The 18,688-nt window shown below is 42.5% G+C and overlaps 1 protein-coding gene across 3 annotated transcripts in view; it reads right to left on the bottom strand.

The window, feature by feature from the left end:
• The window catches only part of KCNE4 (potassium voltage-gated channel subfamily E regulatory subunit 4), a 91,546-nt gene extending 75,287 nt beyond the window's left edge, over nucleotides 1-16,259 (bottom strand). The window contains exons 1-3 of one of the 3 annotated variants that reach the window (XM_063645735.1): nucleotides 15,974-16,259; nucleotides 7,229-7,384; nucleotides 2,959-3,121 (exon numbers count right to left, since the gene is read on the bottom strand). In XM_063645735.1, the coding sequence (XP_063501805.1) occupies nucleotides 2,959-3,034 (76 nt within the window). In that variant the 5' untranslated portion in view covers nucleotides 3,035-3,121; nucleotides 7,229-7,384; nucleotides 15,974-16,259. Of the gene's footprint in view, nucleotides 1-2,958; nucleotides 3,122-7,228; nucleotides 7,385-7,783; nucleotides 8,055-15,973 lie in introns of those variants that run through there. The other 2 variants (XM_063645736.1, XM_055290782.2) reach the window with 2 other exon arrangements.
• Between the last annotated feature and the right edge of the window lie 2,429 nt (nucleotides 16,260-18,688).

Genomic DNA, 18,688 nt, shown 5'->3' with positions numbered 1-18,688 from the left:
TCAGGGGTGTGGAAAATGGTCCTTGTGTACTGAGTCCATCTCTGGGTGGGGGACCACAGATATAGCTAGCTAGCTAGATAGCTAGATACATAGATAGATAGATCTATAAAATAAATATTTAAAATAAAAATAAATAAAGACCGAGCCCAAAATAAGATGGCCTTGGCCTCAGGGTTTTCAAATATTTGTAGCCATTTCAGAACCTTTTAGCAAGAGTCCATTTGCATTTCTGGGGTATAACCACACAGGAGCCTGAAACACCATCCTGAGCCCTAGCAACTGAGCCAATCCTGGTGTTCTTTTCCACCTAATATTCACCCAGATGGGCTCCTGCCTCCAGGTCAGATCATCGTATAGATCTTTGCTACTCAAAATGTGGTGCCCAGACCAGAAGCAACAGCAGAACTTGTGACCTTGAAAGAAATGCAGAATCTTGGCCAGGCATGGTGGCTCATGCCTGTAATACCAGCACTTTGGGAAGCCGAGGCAGGTGGATCACCTGAGGTCTGGAGTTCAAGACCAGTTGACCAACATGGTGAAACCCCATCTCTACTAAAAATACAAAAATTTGGCCTGGCGTGGTGGCACATGCCTGTAATCCCAGCTACCTGGGAGGCTGAGGTAAGAGAATCACCTGAGCCAGGGAGGCAGAGGTTGCAGTGAGCTGAGATCATGCCATTGCAATCCAGCCTGGGCAAAATGAGTAAAACTACATCTAAAAAAGAAAAGAAAGAAAAGAAAGGCAGACTCTCAAGCCCCAGCCCAGAACTACTGAATCAGAATCCATATTTTTCTAAGATTTCCAAGTGAGTTCTATGCACATGAACATTTTGGAAGTCCTGGTGTAGAATACATTGTCTCTCCCACTATGAGTACCTAGAGAAAAAGGAAGAGAGGCATTCACATTGCTACCTCACAGATGGAAGAAGGATGGACAGAGCTTTTGGCCCCGATATTTTCTTGCTTGGAACAAGTAGGAACTAGATGTGGACAACGATGATTCCGTCACTCCCTCAGGTGCACTGGGCGTTTGCAGGCTTCAGTGATTTTTATAAATGTAATTAAATCTCACCCTACTTCTATTTTGACTACTAGCTAACATTTTTTGACCATTTACTATATGTCACAAACCACTTTAAATTTATAATAAGTACTGTCTCATAGAATCCTTTTAAGGATCCCATGAGTAGGTTCCATTACTACCCTCATTTTGCAGAGGAGGAAACTAAGGCACAGAGCCATTAATTAGCTTGCTGAAGATTACACACTAGTAATCCACAATTCCCTCTAGGCACATTGACTCCAAAGCTCCAGCTCTCATCCTCCACACCAATCCCATTGCTCTTACAGGAGACAAAGCTGGGTCACATGGTCACGAGTAGAACCTCTATGCATATCTGCATTCAGAAAGATGATCAAGCTGTAGAACGGCTAGCCAAAAACACAATGCTGAAAGTTCAGGGTTGCAAAAAGTCAGAAGCACACATCAGCTTCAAAGAGAAGGCTGTCAATGGATATGGGAAGTGGGGAAGGAGGGGGTAGCCTTCTCTCTGCCACACAGAAATGGCTCCAAGGCTGTGATGCAAGGTGGCCCCAGATCTGTGAAAAGGCACTTTCACCTTTAAAGCACTTTGCTGAGAGGGAAAGTCAAAGCTGATGTCCTCCTAGAATAAAGCACTCGGGTCCACTGGGGAATCCAAAAATAAAAGCATGACGTTAAGTATTTCTCCACCTGTAGCTACTGCTCACCCTTAAGAAGAGGGGCAAGGTGGAGCTGTTAAGGGAGCAGGTAGAGGGAGAGGCAGGTGGGGGACCGTGGTTGAAGCACTAGAAAAGGGCAGCTGGGAAGACTAGCATATGGGAGTGGGGGAAGGGGCAGACTTCCAGAGGAAGTGGTTTTTGTTGAGGCTGGCTGAGAGCAACAAGGAGGCTGGGAACACCAAGGATGCCGTGAGAAGGTGAGTGACCCAGAACTCATCACGTGTGCTTCTCGAAATCAGAAGACATCTACTGACAGTGACATCTTTTAAATTGGAGCCCTGATAGCATAAACAAGGCTTCAAAAGTCTTTAAAAATTCTTTATTTTGGTCAAAATACAACCTGATTTTGCAGGCCATCTTATCCTGGCTTCAAGACTTTTTCATTCCTCCTAGACTTCAAAGCACAGATGTCAGGTTTCCAAGCTGGCAAGTCTACCTTCAATATTAGAAGGAAATGCAAGAGCAAAAAGAGATGAATGACACAATCCAGTAGGTTGCAAATGGAACTGTTTGTGTGAGGCACTAGAGTTGCATCAGCTCTGCCACGTCATGTGTGAAAAGCAAAGTGATTACACCCAGAGCAAGAGGCTGAAGTGCCCTCCACTGGCCAGACAGATTCCCCAGTAGCCTCAGTGTCACCACAGAAATGGCTTGAAAGGACAAGAGTTTTTGGAATTTCCTCCATCTTAAATCCTGGGGTTCAAAGATGTTGATGATGCAACCAATGGAAGAAACTAGCTGATAGTGTTGCTTCCTGAATCCAAGCTTTAATTTTATTTAATATGTAAAATTCTCTTTAATCTTACAACAAAGAGATTTACCTTAAGTCTTTAATGTCTGAACCACAGAAGCAGAAATAGAAACATGCTATACGCAAGAAATTATCACAGATTTATCTTTTGTCTTCATGTTGTTTCCTTTTGTTTGTTTTCATTTTTGAACCTCATTCTCCATCTTTTTCCAGGCAATTTTTATTGGTAATCTGCTTAACAAAAGACTAAAGTGATCTAGTTCTGCAGATGAAGCTGAAAGCAGATTCTATTTCTCCAGCAGGGTTTACCTCGCTCTGTGAACACAGGCTTAGCAGACATGAGTTAAAAATGGACAGGGGCTCTCTGGTGCCTCAAGACAGCTTTAGGCACACATGGAAGAAGGGGAGGGTCTTTGAGCAAGAGAAAAAATGGGCACCTCACTCACCCTTCCAGGCAGAGTCCAGCACAATCTTCGGAGGGCTAGAGGTGGATTGGAGGTTGTCACAGAAGCCTTTGAACATTGCAGAAGTCACTTGAGGTATTCCCCAAGGATAGCAACATCTCACAGGGACCAGCTTCACTGTTCAGGAAGGAACAGCAGCAGCTTCCTACAGGGACACACGTATGTGCAGTGTCTGGAGAGTGGCTCTGCTGGGCCAGGCTGCCCCACAGAGACAGCCAGCAGGATGTTCCTTTTATTTATTTTTTCCAGCTTTATTGAGGTATAACTGACTGACAAAACTATCAGTTTAAGATGTACAATATTAGGATTTGATATATGTATGTATTGTGAAAAAAATGACCACAATCAAGTTTGTTCACATGTGTGTCACCTCACCTACTTACCAGTGTGTGCATGTGTGTGTATGTGTGTTTGTGTGTGGTGTTGAGAAGGAATGAAATCAGTAGCTCAAAGAGATAGCTGCACTCCGTTATTCATTGGAGCACTGTTCACAATAACCAAGATATAACCACCATAAGTGTCCAATGACATGAATAGATAAAGAAATTGTGAAATACATGTATATGTGTGTGTGTATATAATTGTATATTATTTAGCCATAAAGAAGCAAATCTTGCCATTTGTGACAACTTGGATGAACCTGGAAGACATGATGCTAAGTGAAATAAGTCAGACAGGGAAAGACAAATACAGTATGATCTCGCTTCTATGTGGAATCTAAAAAAGTCAAACTCCTAGAAATAGAGTAGAAGAGTGGCTGCCAGAGGCTGGGGATGGGGGAAATGGGGAGAGGTTAATCAAAGGCTGCTCCTTCTAAAGAGTGAAATGAATGCAGACAAGGTGGCTAAGCAGTTACTGGTTAACCTATCTGGGCACAAATAACACTACAAACTTCACAAATCAAACCACTAAAAAGCAATCACACTATTTTATTACTAACTTGTGCACTATGACAAAATGATATCATCTTGTTTTCAATTTAAGGCCTATAAAATATTTAGTGATTTGTGGGAAAATTTGTTACACAAGGGAGAAAGCCTAACTACAAAGATCCAGACACACAAGGAAGGTAGAAGATGGTTCCCAGGAGCCGTTATCTATACAAAACCTTAGGGCTAAAATTTAGACCTTCTGGATGCCATGAGACCTGCCTTCCTGTGCAGTTTTTCCATTAACTGCAGTGAGACCTTTGTCTAGTCACTTACCCTCCCAGGAGCCCCATCTCCTTGTTTGTTCAACATTCAACAAGCACATTTTGAGCCCTAAATACTTTCTGGGTACAATAAACCGAGATGGTTTCTAACCTTTCTAAGTATAAAAGAACATATCTTCACACCAGAAAATTTCCAACATGCTTCTACATGAATGTCATCATACTTTTCCTTTTGCTTCATTTTTTAAAAAGCTATCTAAATGGCAGAAAACAATGGAGTCAATGATACATCTAGTACTTTTATATTTACTAATCAGAAGAGCATCCATGCAGACCACAAAAGTGACAATAAATACATTGCAAGACGTAGTATTCATGTAGTCTCAATGCCTGGTGCACCAACATATCCACAGGCTCCTCACAAAAATTTAAAGGTCCCAGGAGCACAAGGTCCCGTCTTTGCTCAAAATAGAAAGTCACACACCTAGACACACTAGTCTAGGTGTCCCGATGTTCAACACCAGGGCACTGGACACTGAGATGTGGACATTATCATCTCCCAGGAAAACAACTTCCCCTAACTTTAAAGTACCACTGGACTCAAAGGGTCATATGGCTGGAAACAGTTCTGGCTTTACTTTAACCACCAAAGACTCATTGCCTGAGACAGTCTCAAAATTCTCAAATTCCCTTGGAATTCTCAAACCATTATAGTCAGCAGATTTGGTGTTATTTATATTTTTATCTGTAATTTTCCTCTTCCCCCACTGCCTCATGCTCATGAGACAATGCTATCAGTAGAGAGTACCTGAAATCACTTCAAGTAAGAAGAAGAAGCTACTGATACATGTGTGAATCTCATAATGTTAAATGAAACAAATTAAAGACGGAAGAGTACACACGGTATGATTCCGTTTATATGAAGTCCAAAAGTAAACAAAACTAACCTATGATGGTGGAGGTCAGAATCGAGGCTTCGTTGTGGGGTACTGGCTGAGATGGTCATGCAGGAGCATTTCTGGAAGCTGAAAATTCTCTAACCTTGGTTTAACTGGCAGCTACATAGGTGTACGTATAAGTAAAAATTCATCGCATATATATTTAAGAAGTGTGCACTTTAAGGCAAGTAGGTCATACTTCAATTTTTACATACAAGGGGAAAAGCAATGGGAATTAAACCAGGAAAATGGTTAAAGGGAACAAGTGGGTTCAGAAATAGAAGCAGGGAATCTGGAAGCAAATCCTAGATGACTTGAGCATGTAAGGATGAGTGGGGGTTGTGAGGTGCCCAGCAAAGGAGACTGGGAAAAAGAACTCAGAGAAGGGGGAGGAAATGGTATAGGGAGGGACAAGAAGACAGGAGTAGTTCTCAATGACTTGCAGATGTGAAAATGAAATCTAGGCTGTGGGGACTCCAAATTAGTTTGAGTTTGAAAGAAATATGACTGTGGTGCCTGCGTCATGTGAGAGGCATCTGCAGCCTGGGCAGGTGTAACCGTTGTTTCTCTCCTTATAGATTAGACTTCTTCCTTACCTACATTGTTTTTTAAAATGTTGTAAATGACTAAAGAGAGGCAGGGAAGACCCCTTCCCTCTTCACTGTTGATCTTCATTATAGATTAACTTCCCTCTTACCTTTCTCACACAAAGACTTGATGGTTATCACATTTTCTAAAGACGAATGTTGAACACATTCTTTTAAATTGGAAAGAAAATGAAAACAAGCCCCATGGAAAAGAAAACAAACTATAATGAATTAAATTGTTGTAAATCACCAACAAGTCCTGTATAGAAAATGTTATAACACGGCACATGGATATATATGTAACAAACCTGCACATTGTGCACATGTACCCTAAAACCTAAAGTATAATAATAAAAAAAAAAAAGAAAATGTTATAATCCTATCAAGCTTCTTTGTTTTCTGCCAATATAAGCAGGAAGGTAACTTTCAATTTTGGAGGACTGGACCCATTTTTCTGGAGTTTGTGTCTTCTAGATGGTTATTCCCAGCTTTTCACTTGAATACTCTTAAAAACTGGATTCTGATCCTTTTGATTATTTCATGTTGACATAGATAAAGAAGGATGGAGACAGGGTGATAGAGGGGAAAGACCTTCCGGTCTCATTAGTGAAAATAACATACATGAAAAAGCCATATCTTTTCACAAGTTTCAGAAGTATCTGGGTAACTTTAACACTTGCTGGAGAAGCATCAAGTCTCCATTCAAGGATCCAAGTACCACTGTCAGAATCCAGAGCAATCTGGGGACCCTCTGGAAGGATGTTCCGAGCCCTTCAGAAATACCCACCCAATGGCCTGCTTCTGCCTGGAGAGGGAACGTTCACCATCTCTAGCTGGACAACAGAGTGACCTTCGGGGCACCAAGCCAAATGCAGAGAAGAAAGGAATGGAATGAAGCAGAGGCAATACTGGGCAACACCTGCCGTTAAGTGGAACAACCTGGGCTGTTAAACACACATTCACTTGTAGGGAAAAATTAGAATCAGGTTGGTTTAGGCTTAATAGTGTATTTATACTGTGCTGGAGAAGAGTTTTGAAAGCAGGGGGCTTCTGCAGTGTAGCTGACATGGCTTGTATGAAAATACCATTTTCTTCTCTTAATTTCTATAGCACTTTGGTGAAGATATTTTTTAAGAAATCTGTTACATTTTTTCTTGTACTGTGCTTATTTTATAGACTTTTATTTTCCTCCACATTAGACTGTAAACATCTGAAGACAGAAAGCAGGTCTTTTGGCCAGGCACAGTGGCTCACGCCTGTAATCCCAGCACTTTGGGAGGTCAAGGTGGGTGGATCGCCTAAAGTCAAGAGTTCAAGACCAGCCTGGACAACATGGCAAAACCCTGTCTCTACAAAAAATACAAAAATGAGCTGGGCATTGTGGCACATGTCTGTGGTCCCAGCTATTCAGGTGGCTAAGGTTGGAGGATCGTGTGAGCCCAGGAGGTCCAGACTGCAGTGAGCCGTGATTGCACCACTGCACTCCAGCCTAAGTGACAGAGCAAGACCTTGTCTCAAAAAAAAAAAATGTTCTTTTCATCTTGTGTGCCCCCAACTCCCCCATGGCTACTCACAGTTGGAGGAATGTAGCAGGTGTTCCCGGCGCCTGGGCGCTGGTGCCTGAGCCACTCCTCTGCTGTGAAGAGGGACCCTGAAGGGTGAGGTTCACCCTGCAGGCAGCCGGTTGTAACCAAATGCATTGTCTTTGAGCCAGAGGCATTGCTGCTTCTCTGAAAAAGGTAAAAATAAAGTGTTTAAAATTCAAGGAGAATTTCAGAGAAATAGGGACTAGGTAAAGACAGCCCTGTGGCAGTAAATAGCAGACAGTGAAGGAGGAAGACAAAGTTTCAGAAGGAGGAAGACAAGGTCGCCTTGCCCTCTGGTCTCATTAGTGGAAATAACACCGACAGGAAAGTAACATCTTTGAAGATATTTGAAAGTTTTCTGGGTGATCATGAAATTGCAGGTGGCAGTATGAGGTTTTCAAAATACACAGAGCATGCCCTCTGAGAGAAACTCAACTGGCAATTAGGATATTGCAGGATCATAGAGCTTTTCTTCCCTTCTTTAGCTATGAGTCACAAGCTGCCAATTAAGAAATCGGTGACCTGTCAGGAGCTTGATATTACCTAATGGGCTAAAGCCCTCGATGGTGATGACTAATAACATTGGTGTGTTCAGGATTTAATCTTTAACTTGATTTCCTGGGGTGATTAGATGATGAACAATAAGACGGGTTATTTTATTCTTCAATAGATCCTTTATGTGGGGATCTGAGTGATGCAGTAAAGCAGAAGGAATAAAGAATTGTATCCTCTTGCGTTCTTCCTCCTCCCCCTGCCCAGCAACAGACATGTTAAGGTCAGCAGTCCTGAAGTACAGACGGGTGTTCTTGGTAAGATGTGCAGGAATCCACAGTGATCAGAATGCATGTGGACCCCATTGTTTTTACTGTGCAACAAATGTGTCAAAAGCTCATACAGGACAGCAAAGCAAAGACGTTTTTAAGAACATGAACTCAGAGTCAAGCAGACCTTGTTTGACTCCTAGATCTGCCCCTTACCAGTCTCAAGCAAGCTTCTTAACCCCTCTGAGCCTCCACTTTACTCATCTGTAAAATGGTGATAATAACAGTACCCACCTCATATCCTCATATGATGTTGAGGAAATTAAATGAGATATTGCATGCAAAGGCTTCATGTAGGGCCTAGTTCCTGATGAAGTGCTAACAGACATCAGCTAATATTATCATTTTTATTAGCAGCCTGTGAAAATCTCTTATAACTTAGCCATCTGTCTTTACAGAGTATAAACCATGTTTCATTACTTCATCTAAGGAGAGAAGAGATTCCTGTTGATAGAGGAAGATAGCAAATGAGCTGGTCATATATACAGATTTCAACCTACGTGCTTAGAAGACAGCTCTGTGACCAAGGCTACCGAGGACCTGTCAGGGAGCCATTAAGATTTACAAAGGATATCTTTTTAAATATCACACATTGTTGTAGATCAAAGCAAGCCATGATCTTTGAAGAAGGTCCTCCACTTGTCTTGTTCTTTCCATTGCTAGCATAGAAGGATCTCTTGGATTGATGCTGGTTTGTTGCCAGAGTATCCATGGCCATTCTTTGGGAAACTCTTGGCTTTTCCCATCCTTGGTGAATAGGGTTATCCAGCCCTACTTACCAGGGACATTTTGAAGAGGACACTAGGAGAAGTGGGCATTTCTTCAAGAGAAATGAAAAGAGGGAAGGCATGATGTCACTATCACTTCATATGAATGGCAAACACATATCAGTGTATATAAACTACTGGCACAAGCAGAGTCTCACTTACTGGCTCTGACCTACACACCAGGGTCATTGGCCAGAGCATCACGGACCAAAGCACAAATAGTGCTGGATGATAGGGTTCACTGCCAAGACGAAGAGGAGGGATGAAAACAGGAAAGGAGAAGTTTGCCACATGCTCAACTCAAGTCTCCTTACAATAAAAAGTCAAAAATTTATTTTCTGAACTACATATCTGCTCGGATCTTACCATCTTCATTTAGCCACCAAATTGTTGACTTAAAAAAAATGGGGAGGGCAGGTGGGATGCCTCTCGTCTGTAATCCCAGCACTTTGGGAGGCCATGGCGGGCAGATCACAAGATCAGGAGTTCTAGACCAGCCTGGCCAACATGGTGAAACTCTGTCTCTACTAAAAATACAAAAATTAGCTGGGTGTGTTGGCACATGCATGTAATCCCAGCTACCTGGAAGGCTGAGGCAGGAGAATCACTTGAACCCAGGAGGTGGAGATGGGAGTGAACCAAGATCACACCATTGCATTCCAGCCTGGGCAACAGAGTGAGACTCCATCTCAAAAAAAAAAAAAAAAGGAAGTCAGGTTCACAAAGTTACAGAATGTCTTTCTTGGCTAAGACCTGAAGCTCCTTCATTTCTGTTAAAATTAGGCAAATAATTCCCAAATGGCAATGTGGAGTCCAGGACTAGTATGCAGCACCTGGGAAACTTCCACAAATTACAGATGCCTTGAGCTTACCCCATGTGGACAGATCCAGAATCTTTAGGGGAGGGTTCCATTCTTTTGAGCATCCCTGATGATTACGATGAGGGGCCAGTCTTGGGAACCCCTGAAATGGGCCATTTTCATGCCCGGATTTACAGGGTCTGCATCTGAATGTCATGTTCATTAATTGATGCATTTCCTTATAACTTGCCATCAGGAAGTTTGCCCAGCAAGTTTCAAGAAGATAACATAACGCTGATAGCCAGTCCCTCCTATTTACCCAGGAGTTTCCCTTCTCCTCTGCTGCAAAAGTCTTTCCTTTCTTCCAAAGTCCTGACACTTTCCACTTAAACTGGCCTTGAGTCATAACTAAACCTCCCCTCTCTCAAAGCGAAAACCATTTTACCCCTTCTCACCCTGAATACTTTTTCTGTTGAGATTCTTATATATGCAACATGAGTGCGTCCCCTGGACATATTGGCTAAATGTCCAGAAAAAGAATTGCTCCAATAAGTGCTCAGTAAAACTCCTAATGAGACCATGGAGTAGATGCTTAAAATAAATTTTTAAAAAACCAAAGTTGTATTTCAATTCTGTGTGTGTGTGTGTGTGTGTGTGTACATGACTGTGCATGTGTTGAAAGGAAGGGAGAGATTTTTAATCAAATTTAAACAAAGAAATAATTTATATTCCAATGATGGAAAAAAACAATTTGGTCTCATATATGGAACCTGAGGGAAAGACAAGCTTCTCATTTATAATTTGGAAAGATGCCAGGGGTAGGAGGTGGGAGAGCTGAGGAGGGCAAGGATGCAGTTTTTTTTCTTTTTTTTAATAACGTTTTTTAAATAGTGTGACATGTATGGTCACGCCTAAATCTCCCTAAATTATATTTTAGAAAAAAAAAATCATTTAACCTCCTTTCCTTTGTTGGGAAGACAGAGGTCATGGAAACATGCCTAAAGCAAGAGATGTAAAAATGATATCACTATTTCCGTGGCTTTGAAAAGTGACACTGGTCTCTGTGCAGGGACATTGTCAAGCATCAGGAACTTTTCCCAGGCTGAGCCGCCTTCCGCACTCAACCCCAGCTACTCTCTGTCAATACGCTACCAAACCTTCAAAGTTCAACTCAAACGTGTCAGCCTCTCCAGTAGCTTCTTCTGCCCTGGGTTAGGAGAGAGCTTCCTGTGCTAGAATTTAGTTCTTCACTCCTTGAGTTAGAACAGTGTTCTCAATTAGAGAAGATTTTGTCCTTCGGGGACTCACGGCAGTCAGTGTCTGGAGACATTTTTGGTTGACACAGTAGGGAGGGAGGTGCTACTGGTATCCAGTGGGAAGAAGACAAAGATGCTGCTAAACATCCTATAATGCACAGGGCAGCCTTTGACAACAAAGGATTTTCCAGCCCCAAACACTGGCAGTGCTGACATGCAGACCTCTCCCTCCTCCTCAGTCTTTTACCTATTTGGCTTCCAGGACACCACATCCTTCGGGCTTGAGTTTTCTCCGACCTCACTGGTCCACCCTCTTCAGTTACCTCTGCTGGCTCCTCCACACCTCCCCAAACTCTAAACATTGGAGCACACTAGTGTTGGGCTTTATCTCTTGTCTACCCATTGTCACTCCAGTCTATGCCTTTAAATATCATCTTCAGACCTGCTACTCCCAGATTTATATCTGACTGGACCCTGCCCCTGAATTCTAGATTCATAGATCTAAACATCTCCATTTGGACATCTGAAAGGGCATCCTGCACTCAGCATATCCCAAACTGAGTTCCTGACCTTTCCCCAAAAAACCTGCTCTTCCAAATTATCTCAGTTAATTGCCATTCCATCTGCTCAATTGCTCAGGGAAATAACCTCAAAGTTATCCCTGACCCCTCTCTGCCTCTCAAATTTTCATTCAATCTACCATCAACTCTATTGGCTCCAAAGATATCCTAAATCTGACCACTTCTCTTCACTTCCATTCCCTTCGGCCCTGGTCACCATCTCTCACCCAGACATGGCAGCTGTCTCCTAACTGGTCTTTCGGCTCCTGCCTGTACGACCTTCTCAATGCAAGAGCCGGAGTGATCTTTACAAAATGCAAGGCAGATCATGCCACGCCTCTATTCAGAATGCTCAATGGCTTCCAGCAATTTCCAAAGTAAAGTCGAAAGTCCTTATACTATGCTGCAAGGTCTCATGTGATCACTCTGCTTCGAAATCTCTGGCTTTTCCCCCATTAGAATCTCTCTGACTCATATCCTGCCCTGCCCCTTCACCTGCCTCAGCAGCCACATCAGCCTCCTGGGTCCTCCCTGCCTCCTCCAGGCACCTCCCGACCCCAGGACCATTGCCTCTGCTGTGCCCACTGCCTAGAAGGGTCTTCCCCTAAAACCCCCGTGGCTCACACCGTCAATCCTTCAGGTCTTATTGAAATGTCACCGTCTCCGATGCCACGCTATTTAAAAGTGAAGCCCTGCACCTCCCGTGGTCGGCTGTAATATCTTTCCCGTAGTGCTGACCACCATCTGGCACACTCGTTATTTTTCTGGGTGAGTTTTTGTCAGATTCAAGCTCTCTAAAGACTGGGACTCTTCCGTATGACTGTCTCCACAGCATGCAGACGAGTGCCATCCACGGTAAATGCCCAGTGTGATGCACAGCTGAACCCCCTGCAGACTTCAAGATTCCCCAGGAACAGGAGGTGTCGTATCACCCACAGCAGCTTACCCAGGTCTCCTTCCACGCCTTCCTATATGACCTCCATCTGTCTTCCAGGCTAAGCCCTACACAAGGAGCTTTTTACACATTTGTCATTTCATTTTGTTTACTGGAACCCAATCGATTTTTAATTGAATTTACAACCAGAATCCCGAAAATGTCAAAGGTATCTTCACCGCGGTGAAAGCTTTATGCTGCTCTCCAAACCTCAATTTACCAGCAGCCTGGCAGAGGCTGCAAATCACTCTTCAGAGGTGGTGCCCTTGGAGGACAGACTGTGAGCAGGGTTTCTGCACCATCTTGTGGACAGCTTGGGAATGACACCTACTGAAACACGTCTTTTATGTCCCAGCGTGTGTGTGTGAGTGTGTGTGTGTGTGTGTGTGTGTGTGTGTGTGTGTGTGTGTGTGTGTGTGTGTGTGTGTACGAGAGAAAGAAACGCTTACTGATGTCTCCTCCCCACACCAAAATGAATACCTCCTCTCCTTACCAGTCCTCAATGCTAAAGGCTTCTTGCTTGTGTTTTAAGCTGGTAATTCCCTTTTTCAGTTAAAAAAAAAATTCCTCCTCCTGGCCCAGTAAGGAGAGAACTGAAGGCTCCTTGCGGTTTGGCTTCTCCCAGAGTGTCTTTCCCTTAGCAGCAGCATCTAGTTCACTCTCTGAATCAGGAAACTGTGCAGGTAAGATGAGTCTTCAGTATCTAAAGGGGCTGTCCTCGGAGGCATGATTTCAGCAGCACCATGCGAGGCCGGCACACCACCCCCTAGTCCAGTGGGCCCTCTGTAATGTGCCTTTTATTCCACTGTCAGAACTCAGGTTTTAGATGTAAACACTCCTGGGAGAGGAGCACTAATGTCCAGTCATACCAGCCCAAATGTCCAGTTATACCGACCCAAATGACCAACAGCCAACCTACAGGCAGGAGGTGGAGAATGAGGGCAGACAAAGGCCTCTAGTCACCTAGTGGGGAAGGCAGGTCCGGGACAAGAAAGGCTACCTGACCCTCCAAATGCCACTGCACACACCTTACAATTTCCTCCCTACTCGGCCTACCCATGCATAGTGTCAACTCACTGATTCCATCCTGTGTGTTTGGGATTGAAGAGGGGAAAAGGGCCAGATCCAACTTCATTGTGAAAATTCTACACTCCAAGGGTTTGTACAGCAATTCCATTACCTCAAAACCCGTGAACTATATTAACTACAGCCACCCAAGCTTGCCTGGGGAAAGACGGTGGACAAAGAGCCATGATTTGTAACCAGTGCACGATTTGTTTGAAAGGAGCATGCACTTCTGAGGTGTGAGAAAGTTCTAGAATCATTTTAGCCAGGATCAGGGAGATCGTTTCTTTCATAATATGTTAAGAAAATGGAAGAAAGAGTGTGGACTCATAAGTAAATTTAAACTTTAGACCAGTATATATGAATTAGCATCAGAAAGGGAAGGGAAGAGAATAAAGATTTATTGAAAGCCCATTTATGGAACGCACTATCCAGCTACATTACAAACCTAAGTTTAATAACCCTCATTAGAGGCCAGCTATGCGATCCTGAGCTAGTAGTTTAACTTCTCTGAACCTCATTTTCCTGATCTGTAAAATGGTGTGCTGATGCTGTGAAAAACAGTTGGGTGTTTCTTCGAAAAGTTAAACATAAAACTACCATATGATCCAGTAATTTCACTTCTGAATATATACTTAAGAGTGAAAGCACAAACTCCAACAGATATTAGTACACTAATGTTCATAACAGCATATTCACAATAACCCAGAGGTAGAAATAACCCAAATACCAATGGACAGATGAATGAATATACAAAATGTGGTATAAACATACAATGTTTTGTTTTGTTTTGTTTTTTTGTTTTGTTTTGTTTTTGAGACAGGGTCTTGCTCTGTCACCCAGGTGGGACTGCAATGGTACAATCATGGCTCACTGCAGCATCAACTTCCTGGGCTCAAGTGATCCTCCTGCCTCACCCTCCTGAATAACTGGGACCATAGGAACACACCACTATGCTTGGCTAATTTTCAAAACTTTTTTGTAGAGATGGGATCTCTCTATGTTGCCAGGCTGATCTCGAACTCTTGGGCTCAAGTGATCCTCCTGCCTCGGCCTCCCAAAGTACTGGGAATATAGGTATGAGCCACAGCACCCAGAAAATATATTATTTTTAGGCCTTAAAAAGGAATGAAATTCTGATGTAAGCTACAACATGGATAAACCTTGAAAGTGTGTATGCTAAATGAAATAAGCCAAACACAAAAGGACAAATATTGCATTATTCCACTGAGGTACCTAGAACAGGCAAATTAATGGAGATGAGAAGTAGAATAGAGGCTACTAGGAGCTGTGGGGAGGAAGGAATGGTGAGTTAGTGTTTAATGGGTGTGGTGTTTCAGTTTGGGGTGATGCAAAAGTTCTTGAAACAGATAGTGGCAATGATTGAATAACATTGAGAATGTATTTACTGCCACTAAATTGTACACTCAAAAAAAGGTTAAAATGGTAAACTTTATGTTATGTATATTTACCACAATGATAGAATAGATGATAAATAGATGACTGATTGATTGATAGATAGATAGATAGATAGATAGATAGATAGATAGATTAAATAGAAAATGGTACTGGGTTACTATTCAAAGTCATGTCTTTCTTAGCCCTAAATATATATATAACAATTTAAATATATATTACAATTTATATTTGTAGAAGGGATATATATATATATATATCCCTTCTACTATATTGTCTAATTCTATGTTTATTGCATTGCGTATTTTGCTAAATTTTACTCTGTGCAAAACGTGTTGAATAGGTGTGAATTAATTAATTATATAGTTTTACTGACTACGGCAGTACAAAAGGAAAAGACGTTATGATAAATTTTCTCAATACACAATACAAACTAAAAAGACTCTTCCAGTCCTCCTGAGCTGGTTCCATCCTGAACCAAGTATCTCTCCCAAGAGGCCCCAGCAGGGCAGGCTCAGGCAGGCTCTCCCCTATAGTTCGATGAGAAAAGTCTCCATGATGTACTTTTCTCATATTTACGATATGAAGAATGGCTTTTTTTCCCTCTAGTTTTAATTGAGACGGAACATTCCAAGGCCAAGAAAATGTCATGCATTCACTGGTGAGTAAGCTGGACATGACGGGAATGACAGTTACAGGACACAGCTATTTGCCAAAAACGTGACCTGTGGGACTTAAGAACCATGTCACGCTGCTCTGCTTGGTGGTTTCTATTTGGATGATCTGAAATCAGAAACTTGGTTTTCTTTTGAAGAGAAAAATGTCCAGAATACTGGGATATGTGCAGGGGTGTGGGACACGTGCAAGTGTGCACATCCACATGTTCACAGCCATGGAGAAGGGAGGAAAAATCACCCCTTAACTCAAAGAACTATGGAAATTACAAGAGGAAACAACCTACTTTCCCTATTGAACAGCAACAAAAAAAGAAGCAAGCAATAAGGGATAATAAAATGCCCAAGTTATGTTTTTACACGCAAGGAAAGTGAGTCAAGAGGACTATAACTTTGAAGACAGCTTATGGAATATGAATCTTTCCACATAGGGTACTTACTGTATTTTCTCATTTCTTTCAAATCCTGTAGAAGTGCATAGTCAAGACTGAAAATATAAAAGGCCATAAAAATGGAGATACAAATGGCTCTCTAGATGTTTGAGTTGGTTCTAAGAGAAATCACATTTGTGAGAGCAGACAAAAATGTGAAACAAAAAAAAAATGGCAGTGCTTAAATGTTAAAGCAAACTCAATTGACAGACATTAACTGAGCACCTACCAAATAAAAGATACTGGGCTAGCCTCCACAAAACAAAAAATAAAGCATTATTTCCTCCCCATTCTGGATTATAATCTAGTTGTGCCTTTTTGAAAAGCCAGTCCCATCAACAGAAAACTATCTTGATTTGAATGGCTCATTAAATAGGATAGAACAGGGGAATTCCAGCTCTAAATGGAAGGCTGTTTAACTCCACCTTCAACTGGATTCTCTTTAAAATGACAGCAAGACAATTTAAGAGGATTTAATGCACAACAATAAAGAAAGTAAAAGAAGGGCTGTCACTGAATGAAAATTCAACAAATGACTAGAAGGTGGATGAAAACAGATGAAGTAGATCAGAGGAACCGTGGCCTAGAGTCTTTATGGGAGGCAATACGCACATCTACCCTGCCAGACTCTGATAGGTTTCAGCACTCAGAAACAGAAAGAATAATGAAGGCAGTGAAATGAAGGTGTGGACATGGGCTGCCCTGTCCCACTGCACTCTCTCAGCACACTAGAAACCAGACATCTCCCTGGCCTACCCCACCTTACTCCCCAGTCTAAGCATCAAAGGGTCTTCCCTGAAACAAATCAATAGCCCCACTGGAAACATCTCTGCATTCTGGCATTTAGGATGCCCTCAATCTCCCAGAGGCAAAACCATCTACCTGACAGATCCCGTTCACATGCATGATTTTTCATTGCCTCGCGCTTCAACTTAAATGAACAAGGATGAAGACTGTGCAGTTATTTCAGAATAGAGACAAGTTTTTTAAATGACTCCAACCAAAACAAAGTTAGGCTATAGAACTCAAAATAAAATCCTCTAATTAGAAATTAGACCCATGAAACAAAAATAAGATGCTGTATCAAGAGGAAAAATCAGATACCAACAAAAAGAGCTATTGGAAATTTTTTAATGACTGCAAAAATAGGAAAATTCATTACAAGGGTTGGAGAGTAAAATCCAGATGACTTCCCCAAAAACGGATCTAAAAAATAAGAGATAAAAAAGATAATAGAAAAAAAAAATAAGAGACCTAGAAGACCAATCTGTGGATCCAATATCTGACTAATAGAACTAATACAAAAAAAGAGAAACCAGAAGAGAGAGAAAGAGAGGAAGAAATTATCAAAGACATAACAGAAGACAGTAAGAATTGAGAGGTGGGACTGATCACTGAGGATTCAGGTAGTCAGAAAAGTCGGCACAGAGGAGGGAAGTTTTCAGCCCAGCCTTGAAGGATGTGCAGGATTCTGACCAGTGGGAAGAAAAGAGAGGTCTCAAGGTACAAAGCCCAGCAAGCAAAGAATTCAGACCAGAAAGAGCATGATTTATGCCTACAGAAGCTGCATAGATTCAGATGCAACCACCATTTCCCTAGCATTGGCATCTTCAGACATTGTTCTAAGCCCCTTTAATGCTGCACCCAATGGAATCCTCACAACCATCTCACAGCTCTCATGTATAGCTCAGGACACTCAGCCTAGGAGAGACAGGCAATGCATTCATGTCACACCGTGGTTGATTCTAGAGTAGAATTCACACCTATGATGACCCCAGGCTCTAAGTCCCTCACTCATAAATCTCACCAGGGATGAGAGTTCTCTCAATTAAAAAGAGGACTCTATGACTAGAAAGATAAGTTGAGACTAGATTTTCAGGGGCCTACAATATTAAGTAAAGGAGTTCTTTTTTTTCATATGACACAGTCTTGCTCTCTTATTCAGACTGCAGTACAATGGCAAGATTATGGCTTACTGCAGCCTCAACCTCTGAGGTTCAGGCAATCCTTCCACCTTAGCCTCCCATGTAGCTAGGACTGCAGGCATGTGCCACCATGCCTGACTAAATTTTTTTTTTTTTTGTAGAAACAGGGGTCTCACTATGTTGCCAAGGGTGGTCTTGAACTCCTGGCCTTGAGGGATCCTCCTGCCTCAGCCTCCCAAAGTGCTGAGATTACATACATGAGCCACCACACCTGGCCAGGATTTCTAACTGTATCATTAAAGCAATGAAAAGCCATAGGAGGTTTCTGAAAAGAAAATGACAGTGAATATGGTGTTTGAAGAGGATAAAGCTGACAGCAGTTGGAGCAGTCGGGAGGGAAACAGACTTCTGAAGCTGTGACTATGGCTCCTACACAAAGGAGCTGGATCTGCCCATGGGAGCTGGCAGTGCAATGAAAGAACAAGAATTCAAGCATGCTTCAGCAGTGTGCGGGGCATGCACATGAAATCTTTGGCCTTGACCTTTAACTGTAATGCACACCCTAGCAGGGTAAGGGGACGTTGTCCGTGCTCCTCCCCTTGGGTCCCTTTTTACTGTCTTTGTGTTTCCCACTTGTTTTCTGTGTTTTTGTTTCCTGTGCTTTCACCAGCATCTGCGGCTCTTCTTCTGAGGCCAGGGCTCCTGGGGCAGGTTTGGCCCGGGTGCAAGGAGTGGAAATGGAGAAGCTCTGAGCTGCCCACCCCCTTAGGCCCTTGACCCACAATGGTTGGGGACAGGG

This window comes from Symphalangus syndactylus, chromosome 8, assembly GCF_028878055.3.
Source record: "Symphalangus syndactylus isolate Jambi chromosome 8, NHGRI_mSymSyn1-v2.1_pri, whole genome shotgun sequence".
Classification (NCBI taxonomy): Eukaryota; Metazoa; Chordata; class Mammalia; order Primates; family Hylobatidae; genus Symphalangus; species Symphalangus syndactylus.
The sequence above is the reverse complement of the archived record's forward strand: the minus strand, read 5'-3'. Positions and strand labels throughout refer to the sequence as shown.